This window comes from Corapipo altera, unplaced genomic scaffold (genome assembly GCF_003945725.1).
Source record: "Corapipo altera isolate COAL_440 unplaced genomic scaffold, ASM394572v1 60, whole genome shotgun sequence".
Lineage (NCBI taxonomy): Eukaryota > Metazoa > Chordata > Aves > Passeriformes > Pipridae > Corapipo > Corapipo altera.
The window spans coordinates 5,905,011-5,926,318 of NW_020884912.1; the positions used below are offsets into that span (position 1 = coordinate 5,905,011).

Consider the following 21,308-nt stretch of genomic DNA (forward strand, 5'->3'; position numbering starts at 1 on the left):
TGTTGATTCTTTAGGCACTGTGTGTGCTATCTCCAGGCTGCATGTCTGTCATGCTCCTTCTGTAACCCAGAAAGATTGGGATATGTGCTTTCAGATGGTGGTGGTGTGGCTGGTGGCCACTAAGTTAAGAATTTATAAAGCTGGCTTGTATGGAGGGAGCTACAACCAGTGGGTGCCATAATATAAAAGGTTGCAGTTTAACTCTTCTCGGTTTGTTTGCTGGTGGTCTAATTTCAGTGCAGTTACTTGAAGGTCACTTGTTAGGATAATTTTCAGAAAGTTAGGGAGTGTTGGGGTTTTGTGGGGGTTTTTTTGTTGTTTTTTTGTTTGCTATTTGCTTATTTGTGTGTTTTTGTTGAGGTTTTTGTTTTTGCTTTAACATAACTGCAGTGTGCTGAATCTCTTCTTGTCCTACAGCTCTTGTACCTTCTCTGTTCTAAAAATCTTTTCAAACTGTTTTCCAGCTGTTTGTGGATTGACTCCACCACAAGGGAGAGAATTGGAAGAGTGAAAGTGAGAAAACTTGTGGGTTGAGATGAAGGCAGTTAAAGTGAAGGAAAGAGTAGGGAAAAACCCCAAGTGATGCAAAAGTGATCACTTGCCACCTCCCACAAGCAGACTGGTGCCCAGCCAGTGTCAGAACAATGGCTATTTTTGAAAGATCAAACCCACAATTTTTATTGCTGAGCATGATGTCGTCTGAAATGAATTATCCTTTTGGTCAGCTGTTCTGTTCATGTTCCTCCTGACCTGTTGTCCATCTCCAACCCACTTGTGGTGAGATGGACCACAGTGGGAAACAAGCAAGGATAGTTCAACAACAGCTAAAACATAGGGGTGTTATCAACACTGCTTTGGTCACAAACACCAAACACAGCACTATAGAAGTTGCTCTGAAGAAAGCTGACTCTATCCCAGCAAGACCTAATACCTATTACACTAAAATCACATAATAATAGTGGTTTTCCTCAGCTGTTTTGGAGTTGCTACTGTTTGTGTTGCATATTTTATATTTGAAGAATTACAGTTCATTGAGTCTGTTCAGTGGGCTTAAAGGGGAAGCTTGTTCATCTTTTAACTTGCCTTTTTCATTCATTTTTCCTAAACAGCATTATTCCTGGTGTTCAGAAAATCTGGATTCGTACATGGGGATGTTCTCACAATAACTCGGATGGTGAATATATGGCTGGACAGCTGGCTGCATATGGATACAAAATTACAGGTAATGATATGACTTGAGTAATTCAGTTTTTCTGGGGTGAATGTTCAGAGCTGTCAAACTGACATCATATGTTCTTAGTCTTAATAACAGTTTTGAAAAATCCCCTTCTGATCCCTTTCTGATTTGAAGGTGCAGAGGTAAAGTGTTTTCCTGGCATTAAACAGAACGATTACAAGATGAGTGCTTTCAGAATGGTTAGATTATCTTGACAGGGCAGACATCTAATAGGTGTCACACAGTGCCTTTTTTTGGGCATTTTGCTTGCTAACTGAATTGAAAAGTTTTCATAAGAGTGGAAGGGAAAGATATTAATTCTTGCTTTTCTGACTGCAAGCAGTGGAACTCAAGGGGCAGAGAGAGAAAGGTGGTGTGTTGTCACTTGATGAAGTGTGTGTTTGGTGCTGGAGCAGAGATGAACTACTCTAGATGAATGATCTTTTGTTTCAGGAGAGATGATCACTAGGATGGAGGTGGGATGATGCAGGTTCCAAAGAGCTGAAAATGCTATTTCTCCTTTCCTTCCAAGTACTTAAAAACTCTCTTCATCATTTTGTTCCTCCTTCCCAGTCCTAAAAAAAACCCCGAATTTGAGGTTGTGCCGACTACATTTCATCTCCTTAATGCAAATATGTTGACATAAAAGTTGAAAAGTTAGATTAATGTCGTATTTCAATAGCTAAGTATTTATCTGAATTTTTTGGTCTAGCTTATGACTAGTTAAAATAGAAATAAATTTTAGTCATTAATGCAAGTTCAGGTCTGTCTTGCATTTAAACTTGCATCTGGCTTGTACTGAAAGACTGCAGGGTCGTCTGTCCTGACATTTTTCTAAAAGTATTTTACTCCTGGTTTCACAAAATGATTTTTTCTTTTCTTGAATATCTCATGATACCGTTAAGCAGTTGCATCTCGTTTTCCTTTATTGCGGTTGATCTTTCTGCATTTGTATAAGTAAAAATTAGATACTCAATTATTCAACTACCTGAACCATTTTATGGAACCCAGGTGATTCTTAAATTATTGGTGCAACTCTGGAGTAGGTGTGCTCTTTCCACAGACAAATGGAGTGCTGGTCCAAAAAGTCTTTTTTGTGACAGCTGTTTGTGTGAGATTACAAATGGGTTCTCACTTTGCCTTGTTATGGCTTTCTTAATTTTAACTTCTCTTTACCTGAATTTTTTTAATGCATATTGTTCCAGAAGCTAATTCTGGCTTGTCAGGATTTCGATGGCTTTTCTGTGCTTTTGGAATTTTACTAGGAGAAATGTAGGAAAGATGGGGTACAGTGAAGAAATGAACTATGTTAAATTTCTGATACCTTATCTTTTCAGAAGATTAAGTGTTCATAACTTTCGAGTAGAAGTCTACATCTAGAATCTGAAACTGAGAACTAAAAATTGAATAAAAGCTGCAATTGCAGGGACAGGAATACATACAGAGTAATTTTGGTAGTTGTATATGAAATCAACTTCTAGTTTTGGTCATTATTAAATCGAAGTTTTGATTTAGTTAATTTCTGTGTATGTGTATATATATATTAAATCAAACAAATCCCAATGCCAGGTGATAGGCAGAAATTACGCAGTGTGGTTTCTTCTTTTTGTAATGAGGTAACTTCTTTTTGAGCTGATATTATTTAAGGTCCTGTGGAAATTTCCTTTTTGTTCAATGGAACAAAAATATTTGCTACAAGTTCTGGCCAAAGTAAATTTTTACAAACCCATCTATTGAGCTTTCTCTTTAATAGGTGGTTATTGAAGCTGGAACTGAGTGCAAGTGTAGCAACTGTGTCAGAATCTGAAGTGGAAACTAGTGCTGTGGTTCAGAGGGACCTTAATAGATTAGAAAAAGGGGTAATGAAAGCCATATGACATTTGCAAAGGCAAATGCAAAATCCTAGGATTGGCATAACTTCAGCTAGTGTTAAGGGTGAGTGTGGGCAGACTGACTAGAAAGCAAATTTGCAGAAGAAGATTTTGGGATTGAGGTAGACAAGAAATGAGCATGAGTCAGCAGTGAAGTCTTGTAGCAAAGAAGGCATACTGCATCCTGGGCTGTGTTAGCAAGAGTGCAGCCAGCAGGTCTGGGAAAATGGTCCTTCTTCTTTGTGTAGTACTTGTGAGATGGTGTTTGGAATGCTGTGTCCAGTAATCCAGCTTTGGTCCTTTTTTGGACTCCACAGGAAAAGACAGAGGTTGGTGTAATGGAGTGAGTCCAGTGGAGAGCCAAGATGGTTTGGGAGCACACAGTGTATGAGAAGAGATTGGAAAGGCTGGGTTTCTTCAGCTTTAAGAAGAGAAGGCTCATGGAAGATTCTAGTTGCAGACAGCAATGGCCAGTAGGAGAGTACAGAGAAAATGGAGACAGTTGCTTCTCAAAGGTGTGCAGTCAGACAACAGAGTCTTGCTCTTGACAAAATGGCAGTCCAGATTTTTAGCATCCAGTGCATAAGTTATTGCTCATGCTATCCATTTTTGATTTTTACTTAGAGGAAATGCCAATATAGAAATTTTCCCAATATTTCTCAAATATCTCTTGTAAATCTCTTCTTAAGAAAGCATGTTTTTTTTTTTTTTATAGTAGGTCATCTGGGAAGTTCAGATAGAATGTTAAGTAGGGATTTAATCTCTTTGTCCTATACAGTGAATTAGTTACTCAGTAATAGTAACTATTACTTGAAGTAATCCAAATTTCAAACATTTCTTGAAATTAAGCTTCGTATTGTTTACAGTATGGAGGACAGGAAAAAAAAAGAAAATGTTTTGCAAGAACTATTTTCTAAATCAGTGCCTGTCTCTGTTGCTAGAATCTGTTGTTACAGTGTCTTGGACAACTATTACTTAAATAAAAGTGTTTGGATTAGTCTGTTTCCTACATGTTCCTAAGCTTTTGAGTCAACACTTACTGAAAAGGTGATGGAATAAAGTCCTGGTTTTAGAGAATGAGGTGTGAGCTTTTCTTGCAGTTATTGCTCCATTATAAATGAAATGGTCAAGCACTGTTTCTAGTGTCTTCTGTCTAATTGTAAGATTGAAAAAAAAAAACCAGAAGGAAGAAAAGCAGCATCAGACAGTTTCCTCTTGGTAACTAGAAGTTGTAACAATGCAACCTGCCTTATAAGTTGACTTACCTGAAAGTGAATATTGATATAATGTCCTCCTGGCTTTTCATGTGTTTTAAAAATGTTCTTTCTGTACAAGCAGCCTGTGTTGCTTTCAGGAGTGTCTGTATCCAAAGGTGAAGGCTGAGGGCTGTGCTACAGTTTTTCACACCAAAGACTACCTCTGTCTGGGGAGAGAGTGGAGTGTGAATCAACAACATCCAGATATTACAAAACAGCAATGATGATTAAAAGTCATGGACTACATCATCTTAAAAATAGGTAAAGGGAAACCAGAAGAGCCAAACCTATTTTTGTATCTGCTCTTACAGGGTGAAGGTAGGCAGCATTCTGAACAAATCTTGCATACCATCCTGTGAGAACACAAAGCTCTTTTGTGAGTCTGAGCCACGCAGAAATGTGTGGACCAGCTGCTATCAGTGAAGGGCTGTACCACGGGTACTTGTTCATATTCTGAAAACACTGCAGCTGACGGTGGCTTTACTGGTTCTAAAACTGGTTTTGGTTTCTTGGCAGCTTGACTTGCAGTATAGTTTAGATATGCCTGCAAACCTACTGGAATGTTCCCTTTGAGATACGCCCTGGAGGAAGAAACTCTCATGGTACAGACAAGTAATGCCTCCTGTGAAAAACAGGAAGTGGGCGAACTGGGAGCTTTCAAATATTGTGACCCAGATTTTTGTCTGGAAGAGGGAGTTCAGTACGTGTGCCACTTATAGTACTTTCTCTCTGAAAAGTGGAACTGAACGTGTGTGACATAGAAGACATTGACGTCTGAAGCGAGTAGTTGTATTAGCATATGTTGACATTGGTAGGTTTCTGGTTCTGTGGAATTAATGGGTTTTGGTCCAGCCTTGAATGCATTTTGATGGATCAAGCTGTTATGTGTGCTTGTTGTTTTGTAGTGATTGCTTCTGGCTTGAGGCTGTTCAGGTCCAAAGCATTTCCTCCTTGGTCATTGTAAAACATACTGGGGGCAGAAAAGGCATTGCTAATGACTTAGTGTTCATTCTTCTGATATTTCTAACTTTTTCTTTTATGAGGAGGAAGCAAAAACTGTTATTAAACATTCAGCAAAGCTAAACCAGTCACAGCTTATCTGCAATACTCTTCTGTGGTTTTTTTAGAAATAAATGCTAGCACGGAACTTTTTCCTCCTGTAGCAATGGGATTCTAGAAGCAAGAAGGGGTGGATTTGTTGTGTTGCTAATTCAGTTGTCTTGGTTTTGATTTAGCACCTGGAAACTAGGTTATATTATAAACCCTTAGCTTTAGTTGTGCAGTTTTAGACTAGTCTTTGGTCAGGCTTCCTTTTTACTGTCTCAGGAGGTTTTTTGGTGAGGTTCTTGGATGGAAAGATGCTGTATAGAGGTCACTCCATTATTGTGATTATGGTATTTGCTGGCAGGACTTGTATGAGTGAGATTTGCCAATTGCTATTGAAGTGTAGTGTTTATAATCCAAGTTATGTGTCTTACAGCTCTATAATTCCCTGTGCAGAGAATTTATGTATTTCTCTAAGCAAATATCAAATAGTGTTTTGAAACACTGCTAAAGAAATTATATGGGTTTTTTTGCCCCTTCTGCTTTTTAATTTTCTAAACACTTGTCAGTTTTGTTTGCCAATGGATATAGCTGAGGTATCCGTAAGACTGTCCATCTGCTTAAACAGCACATTTGAGTAGAAGAAGAAGACAAGGAAGAACAAATGCTTTTGATCTACTTAAGACCTCATGTTGAAAAGAAGACAGATGCAGAAGGAAACAGTCTGCTGTGGAAAAGCAGATGAGGTGCTACAATCTAACATGGACTTTGGTGTTCAACAGCATTGTCTAGGGTTGGTTGAGTTGCATAAACCATACTTGCTTAGGCTTTGGCCATCCCCATACAGACATAGCAAAGCATGCTGCAACATACATTTTATTCATCCAAGTGGAAAATAAAGAAAATTACTAAGACTGTACAGGTATTGATTCACGGGTTGTGAATCACTTCAGAATCCGGTGCTTTGTTGTAAGTGTTGTTATAAAAGTACTTTTCTACTGCACAATGAAATTTTAGTGATTTTAGATTTTGATTTATTTTATTGTCTTAAAGTAGAGATCTCTAAAATAGTTTACTGTACAATTAAAAATAAGCTTTCTGCAGCTTGCATACTGGTTGATGAAGTATGTTGGCTAAGATTTTTGCTGATGTCTAGTGTGTGCTTTTACTTGGTCAGAATCAACAGTTGGTCTTTACATTTTTTACTCTCCACCCTGCTGATCATGCTCATGTGTTCCTTCTTAGGTATAATGTAAAACAGTAGTGATTACTGTGTAATTTTTGGGATGAGCCATCCTCATTGTGAGGTATTTTTAATATTTTTTTTTTTAATCTAAAAAGAATCTTTATTACATGCTCATTAGGTGCCTTACCAATCAGAATTCAAGTTTATCTCTTTTGTTTGGATTTGTACTTTTCAAATGGTTGTGAGTGCAGAGCCAATTTAGAAATAAAGAGTCTTTACAGCCTTTTTTGGGGGACAGGATGTCTGTCGTGTGTGTTTAGATATACAAAATACAACACCCCACTGCTTTTCTGGTAATGAGAGGTGTTTCTGTTTTCTGTGACAGCACTGCAGTCATGAAACTGTCCTCTGAAGCAGCTGAGCAATGGAGGAAAGTGAACAGAGGCATAAATGCCTGCAGTGTTTTGTACCCCCAGCGAAGAATTCTCCTGTTGTCTATAAACTTGTAGAGTCACAATCCCGTATGGTTTTTGCATTGCTTAATAACCTTACCTGCAACAGATTTCTCTTTCAAGCTGACTCATCTGGATATAAAAGCTTTTGGATGTTGATCATAGAATCATAGACTCATAGAATCAGATGGGTTGGAAAGGACCTCTGAGATCATCAAGTCCAACCCTTGATCCACTACCACCACAGTTGCTAGACCATAGCACCAAGTGCCACATCCAGTCTCATCTTAAAGACCTCCAGGGACGGAGAATCCACCACTTCCCTGGGCAGCCCATTCCAGTGTCTGATTACTCTCTCTGTAAAGAATTTCTTTCTAATGTCTAACCTAAACCTCCTCTGGCACAGCTTAAGACCACGCCCTCTTGTCCTACTGCTGATTGCCTGGGAGAAGAGACCAACTCCCACCTGGCTACAACCTCCTCTCAGGTAGTTGTAGACAGTGATGAGGTCTCCCCTGAGCTTTCTCTTCTCCAGGCTGAACAACCCCAGCTCCCTCAGCCTCTCCTCATAGGACTTGTGTTCAAGTCCCTTCACCAGCCTCGTTGCCCTTCTCTGGACCTGCTCCAGCACCTCAACATCTTTCTTGAACTGAGGGGCCCAGAACTGGACACAGTACTCCAGGTGAGGCCTCACCAGCGCTGAGTACAGGGGCAGAATCACTTCCCTGGTCCTGCTGGCCGCACTGAGAGAGGCAGTAAAGTAGCTTATTTCTGTACCTGTTGTCTTAAGATAATCGCCGTACCAGTGATATGGATTCCTGCTCTCGGAAGATCTGAGTTGCTGCTTGTCACAAGTTTGCTTTGTGCATTGATTCTTGATAATTCAGTCTTGAAAACCCTGCTCAGTTGTGCACAGTCAATGAATGCTTGGTGTGTGGATGGGGAGGTTTTCATCTGAAACTTTTGTGGTGAAATGGCTTCGGAAGATGAGGAGAGAGGGTGAAATGTGACATAGGGGGGAAGACAACAGATGATATTCATGGGTATAGCAGATGGAGTTGCACAACTGGAGACAATCAAGGTTTCACAGTTCTTTGGAGGAATACAGGTATTCCCAGTGAAGCTGAAGTGTCCCATAAGCCAGTGAGTGGGATGATGAGTCTGGAAATGGTTGTGGCGCTTTCTTGCAGCGTGGAGTTCGTGCAATACCATGCTATGACTCATCTGCAGCAGTGCATGTTCCCCAGGTCTCGGTAAACTAACATATAACTGTGGTTTTTGGCAGCTTTGTATTGCTGCTCCAGTGTTCCCTGTAAAACTTCCTAACCTGTGTGTGGCTAGACTTCTGTTACTTATCACTGCTGACTTGTAGCACAGTGCAAGATATACAACCTCTTTGCGGCAAGTTTTTCCTACCTCAGCTTCCTCAGCATCAGCTTCTTATTCCTGTTGGGCAACTTTCTGTTAAGTGGGGTATCCAGCTTTGAGAATGTTGTCTCCAGTACCAGACAGAACTCCTAGTTCTCAAACTGGGAAATGTTTCCCCTGTTCATGGGAAAATTGGATAAGAACTAGTCTGTGTTTTCTCCTCATAATGGCACCCTGTATCACTGCCCTTAGAGCTTGATATGACAAGTGTGTGCTATTTTCTTTATCCTGCTTAAAATCACCTATTTTACAATTCATCTATGAATGCTTTTTTTCCTTGTGGTATTTTAATTTCTCAATTGCAGGGCTGGCAGCTGAAACTTGGGAGCAGGCTGGAGAGGCCAGATAAATCCTTTGTGTACAGTATCTTCAGAGACACTTGTAGAGTGCATACATAACATGTTTAGGATTAGTTCTAGTGATGGAACGTTGGCTGCATGCTCTAGTGGTTGTGCAGTGGGGTTTAGTTCTGGCAATGCTGAACTTCATGTAATCCAGAAGAATGGCTTTGAAAAGGATTGAACCATTAAGGGTAAATTTCAACTTCTGGTGACATATCCTCCTATCTGGAATGTGCCCCTGTAGTAAATGAAGCATAAATAGCAGTGATGAAGTGAGTTGCAACATAAACATACACATGATGGGGAGCTTTGTGGGGCACTCTATGGAGAGCTTAGTTCCACATGTCTCGTGGTTCTTTGGGCTTATGGAAAATTTGTAGAAGATTTATGAAAACTAATGGGAGAACAGACCATTTTTTTTATAACCTGAAGAGATTTCTTTGACCATGTACTCTCAGAGGTAGGACCAAGATTATATTTTGATCAGGAACATTTGTAGGGGCATCTGAAAGACTTACTTGTTGCCCTGCGTGATTGGAGAACAGTGGCGTGGGGGTTAATGTTTACTGCAGGCTCTTGATATAATTTGGCTACAGTTTCATTTGCTGGTAGATGTTCCTTGGTTTTGAGAACCTGCGGATGAGGATGGAGTTCTCTGAACTTGGTATGGTTACAGCTTTGCATTAAGATGCTTCTAATTTATTTTGGGAATGCTTTTTGCCCAGTTGCAGTGTGGGTGCCTCCACGTGTGTAGTTGCTGCTTGCTGTATGTTACTCCACAGAGGAAAGGCCAGCCCGAGTGAGTTGCTTTCCAGCTTGTTGCTTGTAAGAATTGTCAGTGTAGCACAACTGAACTTGAACTGTGCTGTGTCTCCAAATACAGAACATTAATCTGTATTGTTCTATCTCTGTTAGGCCTGAGGGCATGCTAAGAGAAAAGACTGCCATGTGATTATGGAGTCTGGCTGGAGATAGCAGAAATGCACTAAATGGATAAGTGACATAAATTGGTTTTGGTGCTTTTCCTCATTGATGGAAGCAAATTAAGTCCATTTCTTTCTCTCTCTTTTATTTATGTTTCTACCCTGCCTGCTAGACCTCAGTGTAGTAGTTATTTCCTTCTTTGTGGCCATTTTGGGTTATGTTCATGTAAACCTGGTAGGTGCTTCTGTGGCTCCCAGGTGTTAAAACAGGTCCTGTTGCTGAGTGAACAAGTAATGAAGCATGCAGCAATTTCTTATCTCTTCCAGAGTCCCATCTCATCCTTGGAGTGTATCTCAGATCATCTGTGCTTTTATTTATGCCTTTTTCCTCTCCTTTTTTTTTTTTTAAAATGATACAGCATCGTGTCTCCCCAGACCTGGTTGGCACGAGCAAGTTCAGATGTTACCCACCTGGTCTCTTTCTATCAAAATATCTTACAGTAGTCACAGACACACACAGTCGGTAATGCATGAAATAGTTTAGGCGGGTAGCTTTTTTAGCTGAAGAGGCTTTAAAACTCTGGGGTGGGCTGGGCAGAGCCCTTGGGCGCGGTGGTGCCGTACCGGGAGGAGCCCAGAGGGGGCAGCAGTGGATAAGGAGTGCCGCGGGGGGCCGCGCTCCCGCTTTCCGTCAGCCGGGAGGGCACTGAACCTTCCCGTTCTTTCTGGGCTGTGTGAACGACTGAATTTGGGGATGCTGGAGCAGTAGTCAAATTTGAAGTGCAGTCATGTGCATTCAGCTGAACCGGCTTTAAATTATTTGCTGTCATTCCAATCTTATGTCAGGTTTAGTTGCTGAGTTTGCTGTTGAGTATTAAGAAGGTCTGTGTTTCATACTTCTATTTTGTCTCAGTTACCACTCTATAGTTTAAGTTATATTTTGTGTTAGACTCATCAGTTCCCCTTCCAGAGAGTCTGTGTTGAGGACTGGAGATTCATGAAGTGTAATTGCTAAATTGCTAAATTCACCTTTTTAAAGAATTATTCCATTTGGAAGCACCTTTCTGCTTTATTTCTGTTGGCCTGGGGATGTTGCCTTACTTTTATATAAGACTTTCTCTCTGAAATGTTATTTGAGGGTTTTGCTTATAATGATTGATGTGTTGTTCATTAAGGAATGATTAAAAAATTGGTTTAATTTTAATAATCTTAGTACACTCTTACAGTGTGTATTACATCAAGACACTAAAAATGGTGAGGATGACTGAACGAATACTTGTTGTTGAAATGCATAACAACAGCATAAGTAAAACCATGAGTGTAAAGACAGATGGTGTTCAGGTTGGATGTCGGAAATTAATTGTTACAGCTTGTTAAGGCTAGTATTTCGGGTAGATGGTAGTTGTTGTAGTAAGTGCAGTGCTATCCTAAGGTTCAAAAACTAGGTTTTTACTTTGTCGGAGCACATTCTGAACAATATGAAGGATCTGATTTAATGTGTTTTTTGAGGGAAAGTGCTACTTGCTGTGAATTAACATCCTAAGTTGAATGGTGTCTAGCCTACGTAATGAGTTTGTAAATCTTGTGTGATTAACTTTAGGGTTTGTGCAAATACTTTTTTTAAAATTTGCTTTGGTTGAGTGTATATAATTTTCTTGAGCTTATCTTCAGGAACTTCTGCGTTGTATAAATTTTTGGGGTTTTTCAGCTAAATATTTTTTTAGTTTAGTTTTGTAAAATCTTTTATTGTGAATAATGTTTGAAATAGTGGAGATAAGCAAGTTGTCAAAGGGCAGTCTGTCCCACGTACGTGTTGGGAGCAGTAGAGCTGTGTGCACCGGGAAGCACCTGAGTTTGCAGGGAAGGAGCTCTGTATTAGTGGAATGGCATTGTTGCTGTAGTCCTAGGCAAAGCTGGAGCAGACTCCCATGGTACTTGTATCCTCCTGGTGGAGATTATGGCATAACCACTGGATATTCAGTCCTACTCTTCTCTAGCATTGCTGTGATTGAAAGCCTGTTTTGAAATTAAGCAAGTTATGCACAAGCTCTTAATGTTTCAGAGAAACCGAGTAATTATTTGGTCACATAAATGCTATAGACAGAGATCTCTTTCACCCTGAGAGAAGTGATGAGCTGCTCTGCATCTCAAAGGTGCGGAGAAATGGCTTTATTGCATCATAAAACTCTCTTAGAATGTTTTATATCTTCATAACCTATTTTTGCAGTTCATAGGAAACTTCAGCCTCATCTAGCCAGTTTCTGTGATTTTTGTGCTCTTTTCAACCACTTGGGCAAAGTGGGATAGCTGTTGTGGCCCAACAGCGTAGCACCCGTGGGGACCTTAAGCTGACTTAGCTGGTGCAGCCTTTACAACACTGGTGCTTAGCCCAGGGTATGATGTGCATGCAGAAATGCACATCCATGAATTTTGTATTCACTTCCATGAATCCTGTAGCTTTTCTGTGCTACCATTTGGAGTTAGCAGATGAAGTGTTGGGGCTGAGGAACAGGCCCAACAGAAGACATTAGCATTTGTCTTGTGTCTCAAACCCCTGGCTTTGGAATTTGCTTACAGAAAGAAGCTAAGCAGAAACTTTGTCTTGGATAACTATAAATAGGATTTGAGTTAATCGTGCCAAAAGTGAATTGCTGTTGATTGGTACAAGACACTGGTGTATAGAGAAGTGATTTTTTTGGCTTGCAATTTAATAAAAGACAGAACACTTGGCTGCTGATTTTATTAGGCGTTTTGGACCCTTAGTTTTTTTTGGCTGGGCTTTAAGGGTAGAAGTGTGCTTGTTAGTAATTGATTCCCTAAGTGATAGTTGACTTTTGAAATTCTGTTGTTTGTTCATTGGTTGCCACTTTTCTGCTTGTCTTTATCGTGCTTTGAAAAATTTACTTACCACTGGAAATGTTAATTTTCTTTTGTGAATGTAAAGATGTAGACCATCAGATGATGGTAAATTTGAGCATCCAGTATTTATTTAAACAGAACTTTTAGTCTTATAATTGATAGTGATGGAAGGAGAATATCAGCTGAATATGCTTTAGAAGTCTACTAACCAGAAAATTTTAAAAAAATTAAGTTTAGCTGTGAGACAGTCACCTTTATATATTGCTGATGGTTCCAAATATTCTTTGTAACATTACAGTAGAATAGGAAAAACACGACTTGAATTTTTTGTTAAAGGAGAACAATCTCATTGTTAAAGGGTCTTTTTGTTTGCTTGTCTTATTTTTAATAGAACTCCAAACTTGAGGAAACCTGAGAGAGGGAGGAAAAATTTCTCCACAAACTGTTTTGCCATGACACTTGTGTCTTTTTGTAAAAAAGTGGCTTGTTGGAAAACTTACATGTTCAGAATTGTCTTTGCGTCTATCCATGATTTTCCAAATATAAACATGGTAGAGCAGGAAAAGCAGCATCTTCTGCAGGTAACTGCCAGTTCACTTATGGGTGTAGCTTTTCAATGCTGTCAGTGGTTCCTCGCTTTACTGAGGCAGAACTACATTTAAATGGAGGGGTCTGTGAACTTTGCCTCTGCTCTTCATTGAGTTGGGGAGAAATTCCCATAGTTTATCAGCACCTCATTGTGATGCTGCTCACCTGCTGCAGGCAGAATGGCAGCCAGGTGCAGGAGTTTAGTTCTGCGGTGTAAACTGATGCAGGGGAGGATTGGGAGAGGAATTTTAAGTAAGATTGTTTTCCCTGACCACCTGCAGGGAGTAGGCTCTGAGTTGGTGTTCATGACTGGTGGAGCCCCCTCTTAGACTGCTGCAGTCTGTCATAGGTCACAGGCCAAAAGCCACCTGCGTGGTGAACTTCTTCCCAGGGCTGGGCCATTCACTGGCATTAGTTTTAGCTGGTTGTTGTAAACCTCCAGTGATGGAGAATTCATAACCTCTTTTGGATGATTAACTACCTTTCTGGTTGAAAAGTGTGTGACCTATATCCTTTAGCACAGTTCAAGCCTGTGTTTTCTTTAGTGAGTGTGGAGAACATCTGATTCTTTTCTTCTGCATAGCAACCTTTCACATATTTGAATGCTGTTATGCCTTCTCCCTATAGGCATCTTGTGTTTAGGGTAAATAAATGTAATTCCTAAAAGCTTCTCTCATAGGTCATGTTCTCTAGAGCTCTGACCTTTCTTGTTCCACTCCTCTGGACATTACCCAGTTTATTTACATCAATCTTCAAGTGCCCTAGTCTGTTTATCTAGTGTGTACAATTTTGATAAATGGGTAGTAGGTAGATTTTTTTTGTTGCCTTATTCAAACTATTGTTTATGAAACTTTCAAATTTAGGTCCCAGGACAGCTGAAATCTGGATCAAAGTCTATTAGAAAATAACTCTATCATACTTGGCTTCAATTAAAAAAAAAAAAGAAAAAAAGGGAAATACTGAAATACACTTACATAGAAAAATACTTATGGGAGATAGTTTTTAGAATAAAACTGTTGAAGATGAGGAAGTTAAAGTTGGTGCTAGCTTGTATGCTATCCTGGTCAGAAGAGCTTACTTCTCAGCTTCCCTTTTTTCATGTGTCTGAACTGAATGCTTCTAATTTATAGAGCTTCACAAGTTTGGGATTTTTTTAAGGATTTGCTTTCATGGCTCGTTTGGGGACACTGGTGTTACTGGTAAAGCAGTATTCTAATTTTTTTTTGTAATAGAAACTTGGAATTGCCAAGCCAAAGACTGTCATCACACTTGTGTTATTTGCTTTTATTTTTCCCCCCACTGCAGTTTCAAAAATACTCTGGAACCTTTTGTTTTATTTTTTTTGGCCATTTTAGTCTAAACCTATACTGGATCCTTGGTTTGATTTACTGCAAATTTTTGTAAGTGTCTGTGCATATGCATCGAGACACTGAGAAATAAAGCAGACAGAGCATTACCAGGACTGAGTGTGCAAGAGATGGCTTGTCTTTCATTTAGCACTACAGCTTCCTTAAAGATACTGAGATAAAGTATGTGCTTGTGAAACTGGAGCTTTAGACTTGGAATGCTTTGTTTTAGTGTTTTGTGCCATGACTGATTTCTGCAGGTATTTTGTGCAACTTGATCTGGTAAAGAATCCATCTTGATGCCAATCTTTGGGGCCTTAAATTATCCTTCCCCCACCCAGTATGTTAGAAAACCTGAATTTATTGGCGTATGTAACTTGAGATGTTTCAATAGCTTTAGTCATGACAAGCAGAGAAATCTCGACCACTTAAAATTAATGAAGATAGCACTTTGGAGAAACATTAGGTCAAAATTTAATTTTGATGTCAAACTTACAGTAAGAGCTACACGGGACGACATTATAATCAGAGTTCTTTTAATGCTGACATGGCTTTTCCAGATCAATTTTGGAAAGCTTTTTTTGCAGAAGTAATAAGCTATCAAAGAAAGATGTTTTAAACACCTTCTCCTCCTCTGTTATGAGGCCAGACTTTAGGTCAGTGGGAAGAGAATTGTAGCCGTTGGCATGAAGTAAAGTTTCTGTAAATGATCTGTAAAGTTTCCGTAAACGATCTGTAAAGTTTCAGCTTTAGGTTTGCTTATGGCAATCGTACGGATCACTTCACTGGTTTCTTTGAGTTTGTTTAAATGAGAACTTCTCAAACTATTTAATGTGTCAAACTCGGCGTCGTGGTAACTGCTGTACTGTAAGTCACTGCTAGATGGCGCTGTATGACCGCGCTTTCACCAAAATTATTACTGAAACATTCTAGAGAACCTTTTAAATTAACATTTAGGTTAAAAATGGCATTTTATTGAATTTTATTTTCAATTTAGTCACTTAATTGATCCCACTACAAATGATCTCTTGGCTCAGGGCCTTACTGTGCATTGTTTGAAAGGACTTAAGAGTTCAGAGGCAGCCCTAGCAAGTGAGGTAAAATTTTCCTTCGTTTCCCGCAGAATTATTAATAATGCAGAAACATTGCATACATTAGGCTTGTGTAAATATCCTAGAAGATTATTCAGAAGAAATGAGATCCACTGTCAGTTCGAATATGGTCACAAAGGAAATGAAGCAGCGATTAGTATAAAAGTCTTTTGAGATTAGTGAGATTTGTATGCTTTTTCTTAATTGGTCATCATCTGTGTATGTTCATGCTAGTTACAGGAACTCCTTATTTTCAGAATCTTAGCTAGGAAAGCTTAATTAAAAAAAATTTAAAAAGTTCCGACTTTTTTTCTATCTTAAAATTGGACTTTTGGTTTCCGGGTGTGCTGTGTAATTGTAGAGCACGGTAGTTGTTCATTCGTGGAAAAGATCATATCCAAATAAAGCTGATGGGTGTGGTACTAGGACGCCTACAACGTGATGCAGCCATGGTTTTCTGTGTCCAATCAGGAGGGCGTAAGGTTTTTTTTCATAATGATCAGCATTAGCAAGAGGTTTTCACTGTGCGGGAGGTACAATGTGCTAAGCAGTCCGTTTCCTTTACTGTAGGGGTCAAAAACAGTTTAGAAATTTTGGCAAGGCAGATTTTCATGGGTCTCAGGTACGTACACCAGGAAAGTTTGCATCTCTTAAAGATGTGGATTCTTCCAGCAGAAGGAGAAAGTTTTGCTTCAGCTGCAGCTAGTGCTGTGTGTCATTAAAAAAAACCCCAACCAAACTCCAAAGGGTCTGTGAAGTGCAAAAATGGCATTTATGTTACCAGACTGCATGTTTTCTGTGTGCATGTATGAAATTTTATTTTTTTTTTATCCTTAAATGTGTTTTACTTGGTTTTTGGGAAGGGGGAAGAGATAGAGTTGCTGGATGCTGTAGTTGTCTCTTACAGTAACGATGACATGGATTTATTTAATGAATTATTAGGGTATGGTCTTCATTTACTTCCTGAGATCTTGCTGGCTACCGGCTTTGATCACACCTGTACTGGTGTATCAATGATTATTTGCATTGTGTGTATACAACATTTCTGGTTTGACTCACCTTCCTGGCACTAATTGAAATCACTTGATGAATTTGTACTTGAAGTTCCAGGTGTGCTACCTAGCGCACATTAAAGAGGAAAATATAATATTTGACATAACACTTGTTTTTCTTTGTTTTAAAAATGAACAAATTAAAAATATTAGCAGATATTGGCACAGGAGCTTCTCATATAGGAAGATCCTAAGGAAATATTGAGCGTTACTTTTGCTTTTCTTTAGCTGCAAAAACTTTGTTAAACCCATTTTTTTCACTGAGTTTTTATGAGGGAAACCTCACTTGTATTGAAGAAGTGGTCTTAGAAATACCGTATACCAGGAGGAAACGGAAAATAGATTCTAGCCATGTATAACTCAACCCACTGAAGTGATGATGCTCTGGATTAGTTTGTTAGGTGGGGCTGGATGGCAAAAGTAAGATGTTTGTATCTAAACAATGGAAAAGTGAACATTTCTTGTCTTGGGTAAAAGTTTCCTCAGTTTAGAAAAAAGCTGTAACTGTAGTAAATATACCTGCAGCTGTAAAAATACCCTGATCATGATGCAGTGTTTCTAAAGTAGTTCAATTTCAGTCTAAAATATGTAGGAATTAGTTTAACATAACTCTTTTTCTTATTTTGCAGGTTTTCACAGCCTTTGGTTTGAAGCAGTAAAGCAGCTTCTAGGATGAATTAGTAACATAGTTGATTCAAGCAATCTTTTCTGCTGTATCTCAGTTAATTTGGTTCTCAGGAAAATGGTTTAATAATGAAAATAATGTTTTTGTATTAACTGATCTATAGGTTCTTATTCCTTTAAGAGAACAACTTGTTTAAGGACCATTATTTACTTTTTTCCTAGAGACCTGTGCCCAAATTGTGATTCAAGAAGGTAACTTAGGGGTCTGCATTTTTCAAACTTGCTGTTAATGGACACACAAGGAAAATTAATGCAAAAAGGAAACACTTTTCTAAGCTTTGGTATATAAAAACAAGTTGAAAACTTCTGTGAACTAGGGTTGGATCTGCTGTTTTTGTGAGACCCGAGACACTGAGAGAAATGCTTGCTAATCAGCAACTCACTCCTGTAAAAATGTGTTTTGAGCTTTCGTAGCTGTATTTTTTTCCTTTTCATTAATACAGTCTAGCTTTTTGTAAAAGCAATTCCATTCCCGTTAACACGTACCAGGAACTAAATCAAGAATACACTTTGATGTACAGAAAGTGTGGAACTAGTTAATGTCTTGCTAACATCAAGGAGTGTGTGACTTATGGAACAAACTGTGTGGTATTTGATACCAAGTTGTACCCAATTACTTTAGACACATTTCAGTATTGAAAACACATGTGCCATCTATGTTGCAAACCGGATTCTTAATAAACTGATTCCTAAAATGAAAGATTTAAAGTCTGATGAATGAGGTGGATTTAAGTTGTGTTTTAAGTGGAACTACTTGTATATCTTTCTATATGCTAAAACATAGATTTTTTTAACCTCTACAGAGTACTTTCTCTAGCATTGCTTCACGAGTGTTTTCATAGTTACCCCTTGAAAGCAGAATAGTGTCTTTGAAAGTGTCATTCTGGAATAAACAATGAAGAGACTTCTTTGGCAAAAAGCCCACAAGCAAAAAACTGCTAAGGTGGCACTTTCTATCCTTGCTTAAAGATGCATTTTAGGTGCTACAAACAAAGGACTACCCAGGGAATGCTGAAATATCTATCAAAATAGGAGTTCAAAAAGTGTTTTTACTATACATCTTTAGAGATATAGTTTAGGTTCCTAACTTAAGTCTAATTAGCTAAGTGATAATATACTTGCTTTCCTGAAGCACCCCCTGGAGGTAAGGAATTCAATAGTGTTGGTTTCTTTCCTTTGATGATACAGGGAGTTCTGCTCTTAACTAAGGCAAGACACATAGGAAAGATGCATAGTCTAATGTATGAATACCTAGTTATTAATGCAGTAAGACTGAGCATATTTTTTTAATCTTATGTTCCCTCAAATTGCATAAATCCTTTCAATGTTTAGTCAACCTTACAGTTCTGCAGGGTTTTTGTGTGTATAGGTAAGCATGTGAAGTGTGTTAATAAGTTACCATGGAAAGTCATGTGGTCAGGCTAACTATAATTTCAAGTTCAGTTCAACTTTCAAGTTTTTCATTTCTTGTTAGTTGATATTTTATTACTTTTGAGGGCTCAGGGCTTTAAGTTCAGAGCTTCTACAGTGTACTTAGTTAACCATGAATTAGTTGCTAAAAATGGTCCTTGTTCCAGTTTTGTTTTGACAAGTGTACTTGCTATGCCTTTCTGACATGTCTTGTGTGATAGTTTTGTCTTTGGATCCATAGATCACCCTTAAAGCAGAGAAGCAGGAACACAGTTCTTTGACACATCCTATAAACAGCTGCAGAGCTGTCTGGGCGTCTGACATTAGACAGTAGCTGCTTATTGGACTATCTTGCCACCTGCTCTTAAAATACTGTCTTTGTCTGTAAAGAAACAGATTCAGTCCAGTTCTGTAATAATATTTTTGCATGGAATAGTAACCTCTAAGCTAAAATAAACAAAACAAAAGGTGGAGGAACTACTTGGTGGAATGACACTGATCTCATATCCTGTGATGCTGTGTGATGGAGTTGTGAACATGTTTGTCTGGTTTTGCTGAATTCTGTCCGCGATGTCAAAATTCACAAATGCTCTATTTTTGAGTCCTATGAGAAGAATGTCTATTAAAGTTTTTTCCTAATATGATTAATTTTAAATATTCTTAGTATGTACCTATATGTTAGGGGTTATATTGAAATGATGTTTTTGTTTCATAAATGAATAGTCAAAGATAGATGTGCTGTTTTGTAACAAAAGTTCAATGCAATAGGAGTTAATAACTATTGTATGTAGATTTTCTTTCTGATTGGCTATGGATGTTTCTGAATAGGAACCAAAATTATTTTAAATATAAGTGTGTTATAAGATTCTGCTTACTAGGAAGATGCATGTCAAATAAATATGTTTTTAGCTTTGCAGTACACAAACTAACATTGTAAGTATCTGGGCTGGTTTAGTTAAAATGAAGTATAATGTTTAGTGCCACACATGAGAAAAACAAGATACTCTTCTCAAGGAAGTAAAGTGCTCCTTTACTTCTGTTTACATTTGGAAAGACCCATTTCTCTGAGTGCTGGAAACTTCACAGGTATCTAAAGATGAACAGCTGTTGTAAAAGATTCTTAAACTCATGTGCCACTGTTTATAATATTTGAATTTATAGTTCTAAAGTAGCTCCTGTTGTTAAGGTGCCATCCAATATTGTTTGACTAACACTTGCAATTCAGACTTGAATCACATATACATGGGACTCTCATTAAATATAGTAAATTGTGTGGGATGTAACATTCTTGGTATTTGTCCTTGGCTAGCACGTGCATCAGTTTGATATTATTGCCCACTAAAGGGGTGAAAGGGGTATAAGGGTGTCTGCTATAGTAGGTGGTTTTCAAGAGAGAAGGAATTAGGCCACACTTAAAAATTTCTGTTTGTGGGTCATCAGTATGAGTGCAGAGAAGTGGTTTCTGAAACATGGAGAGAGAATACTTTTGGAGGTATCATGAGCTTGGTGTTCCCTTGTGGAAAGTTAAGTGCCTCTGTGGAAGTGATAATTACAAAAAAAAGAAGATTCTATTCTTGATACCAGTAATAGAATAGTTCTTCACTTAATCCCTAGTCTCTTCAAATATGAAGAAAATGGACCTATGTGCCTTCTGAGTTAAAAGACCAATATCACTGTTTTCTTGGAAGATGTTTAATGCAATTATCAGTTACACTTGAGGAGCAAAGTATGGTCACTGTCGAAAAGTGTGGTTTAAGTGCTCCATTTCAGGGTTCTTGAGTTCATCTCCCTATCTAGTTCCTTTGCTGTGGTTGCCACAAAGTTCCAAGTGTTTGTGTTCATCCTGGTGGTCACATCATCACCTCATTCAGCAGCAGAAGTACTGTGCAAGAAGTGAAGTTAGTAGGTGGACTGTGTGTTGTGTGGCATTACAGTCAGTTAGTACTCTTTTTGTTTGTGAGAAACATAAGTGAAGCACTGTGCATTGCTGACTGTCATGTTATTTCTGGGCTTCAGTACAGTACATACTGACTACATACCAAAAAACCCACCCCTAAAAGCATAATAGGAAAATGTTAAGTTAGAAAAAACCCAACCCACACGTAAGTAGATATTTAACCTAAAACTGTGACTAAATCAGTATCTTATCAGGTAATCTGGTCTGAGACTGCCTTGACTTTGTGTGCACTGTTCTCAGATGTATCACTTATGAAAGGCACTCATTTTCTGAAGTGACCAGAGACAAATAGCTAATAGGAGGTGAATTAGCTTAACTTTTTTTCATTGCTTTAATATCTAAATGTGAGATTTTTTTGAATAAGTATTTTAGTACCTTTCTTAGTATTTAAAATGGGTCCTGAAACCTTTAGCTGGCCTGCCTTGAAAAATCCATTGGTAGCATGAAAAAGTAGAAGCTGTTCAGAAAGGGACATAATTAGTGGGTTATGTGAGGGGCCATTCAGTTTTCTTCAGACTTGAGTAAAGGTGGCCTAAGTCCTTAGGTTGCAGTGATGTTTCTGTATGGGAGCTATTCAGAATAGATAGCCCATTGTGAACTTTTT

At 38.5% G+C, this 21,308-nt stretch overlaps 1 protein-coding gene across 1 annotated transcript in view; it reads left to right on the forward strand.

Moving 5' to 3' along the window:
* Positions 1-21,308, forward strand: part of CDKAL1 (CDK5 regulatory subunit associated protein 1 like 1) — a 406,927-nt gene that overhangs the window by 4,904 nt on the left and 380,715 nt on the right. The window contains exon 4 of the mRNA XM_027654133.1: positions 1,110-1,222. Within this exon, the coding sequence (XP_027509934.1) occupies positions 1,110-1,222 (113 nt within the window). The remainder of the gene's footprint in view (positions 1-1,109; positions 1,223-21,308) is intronic.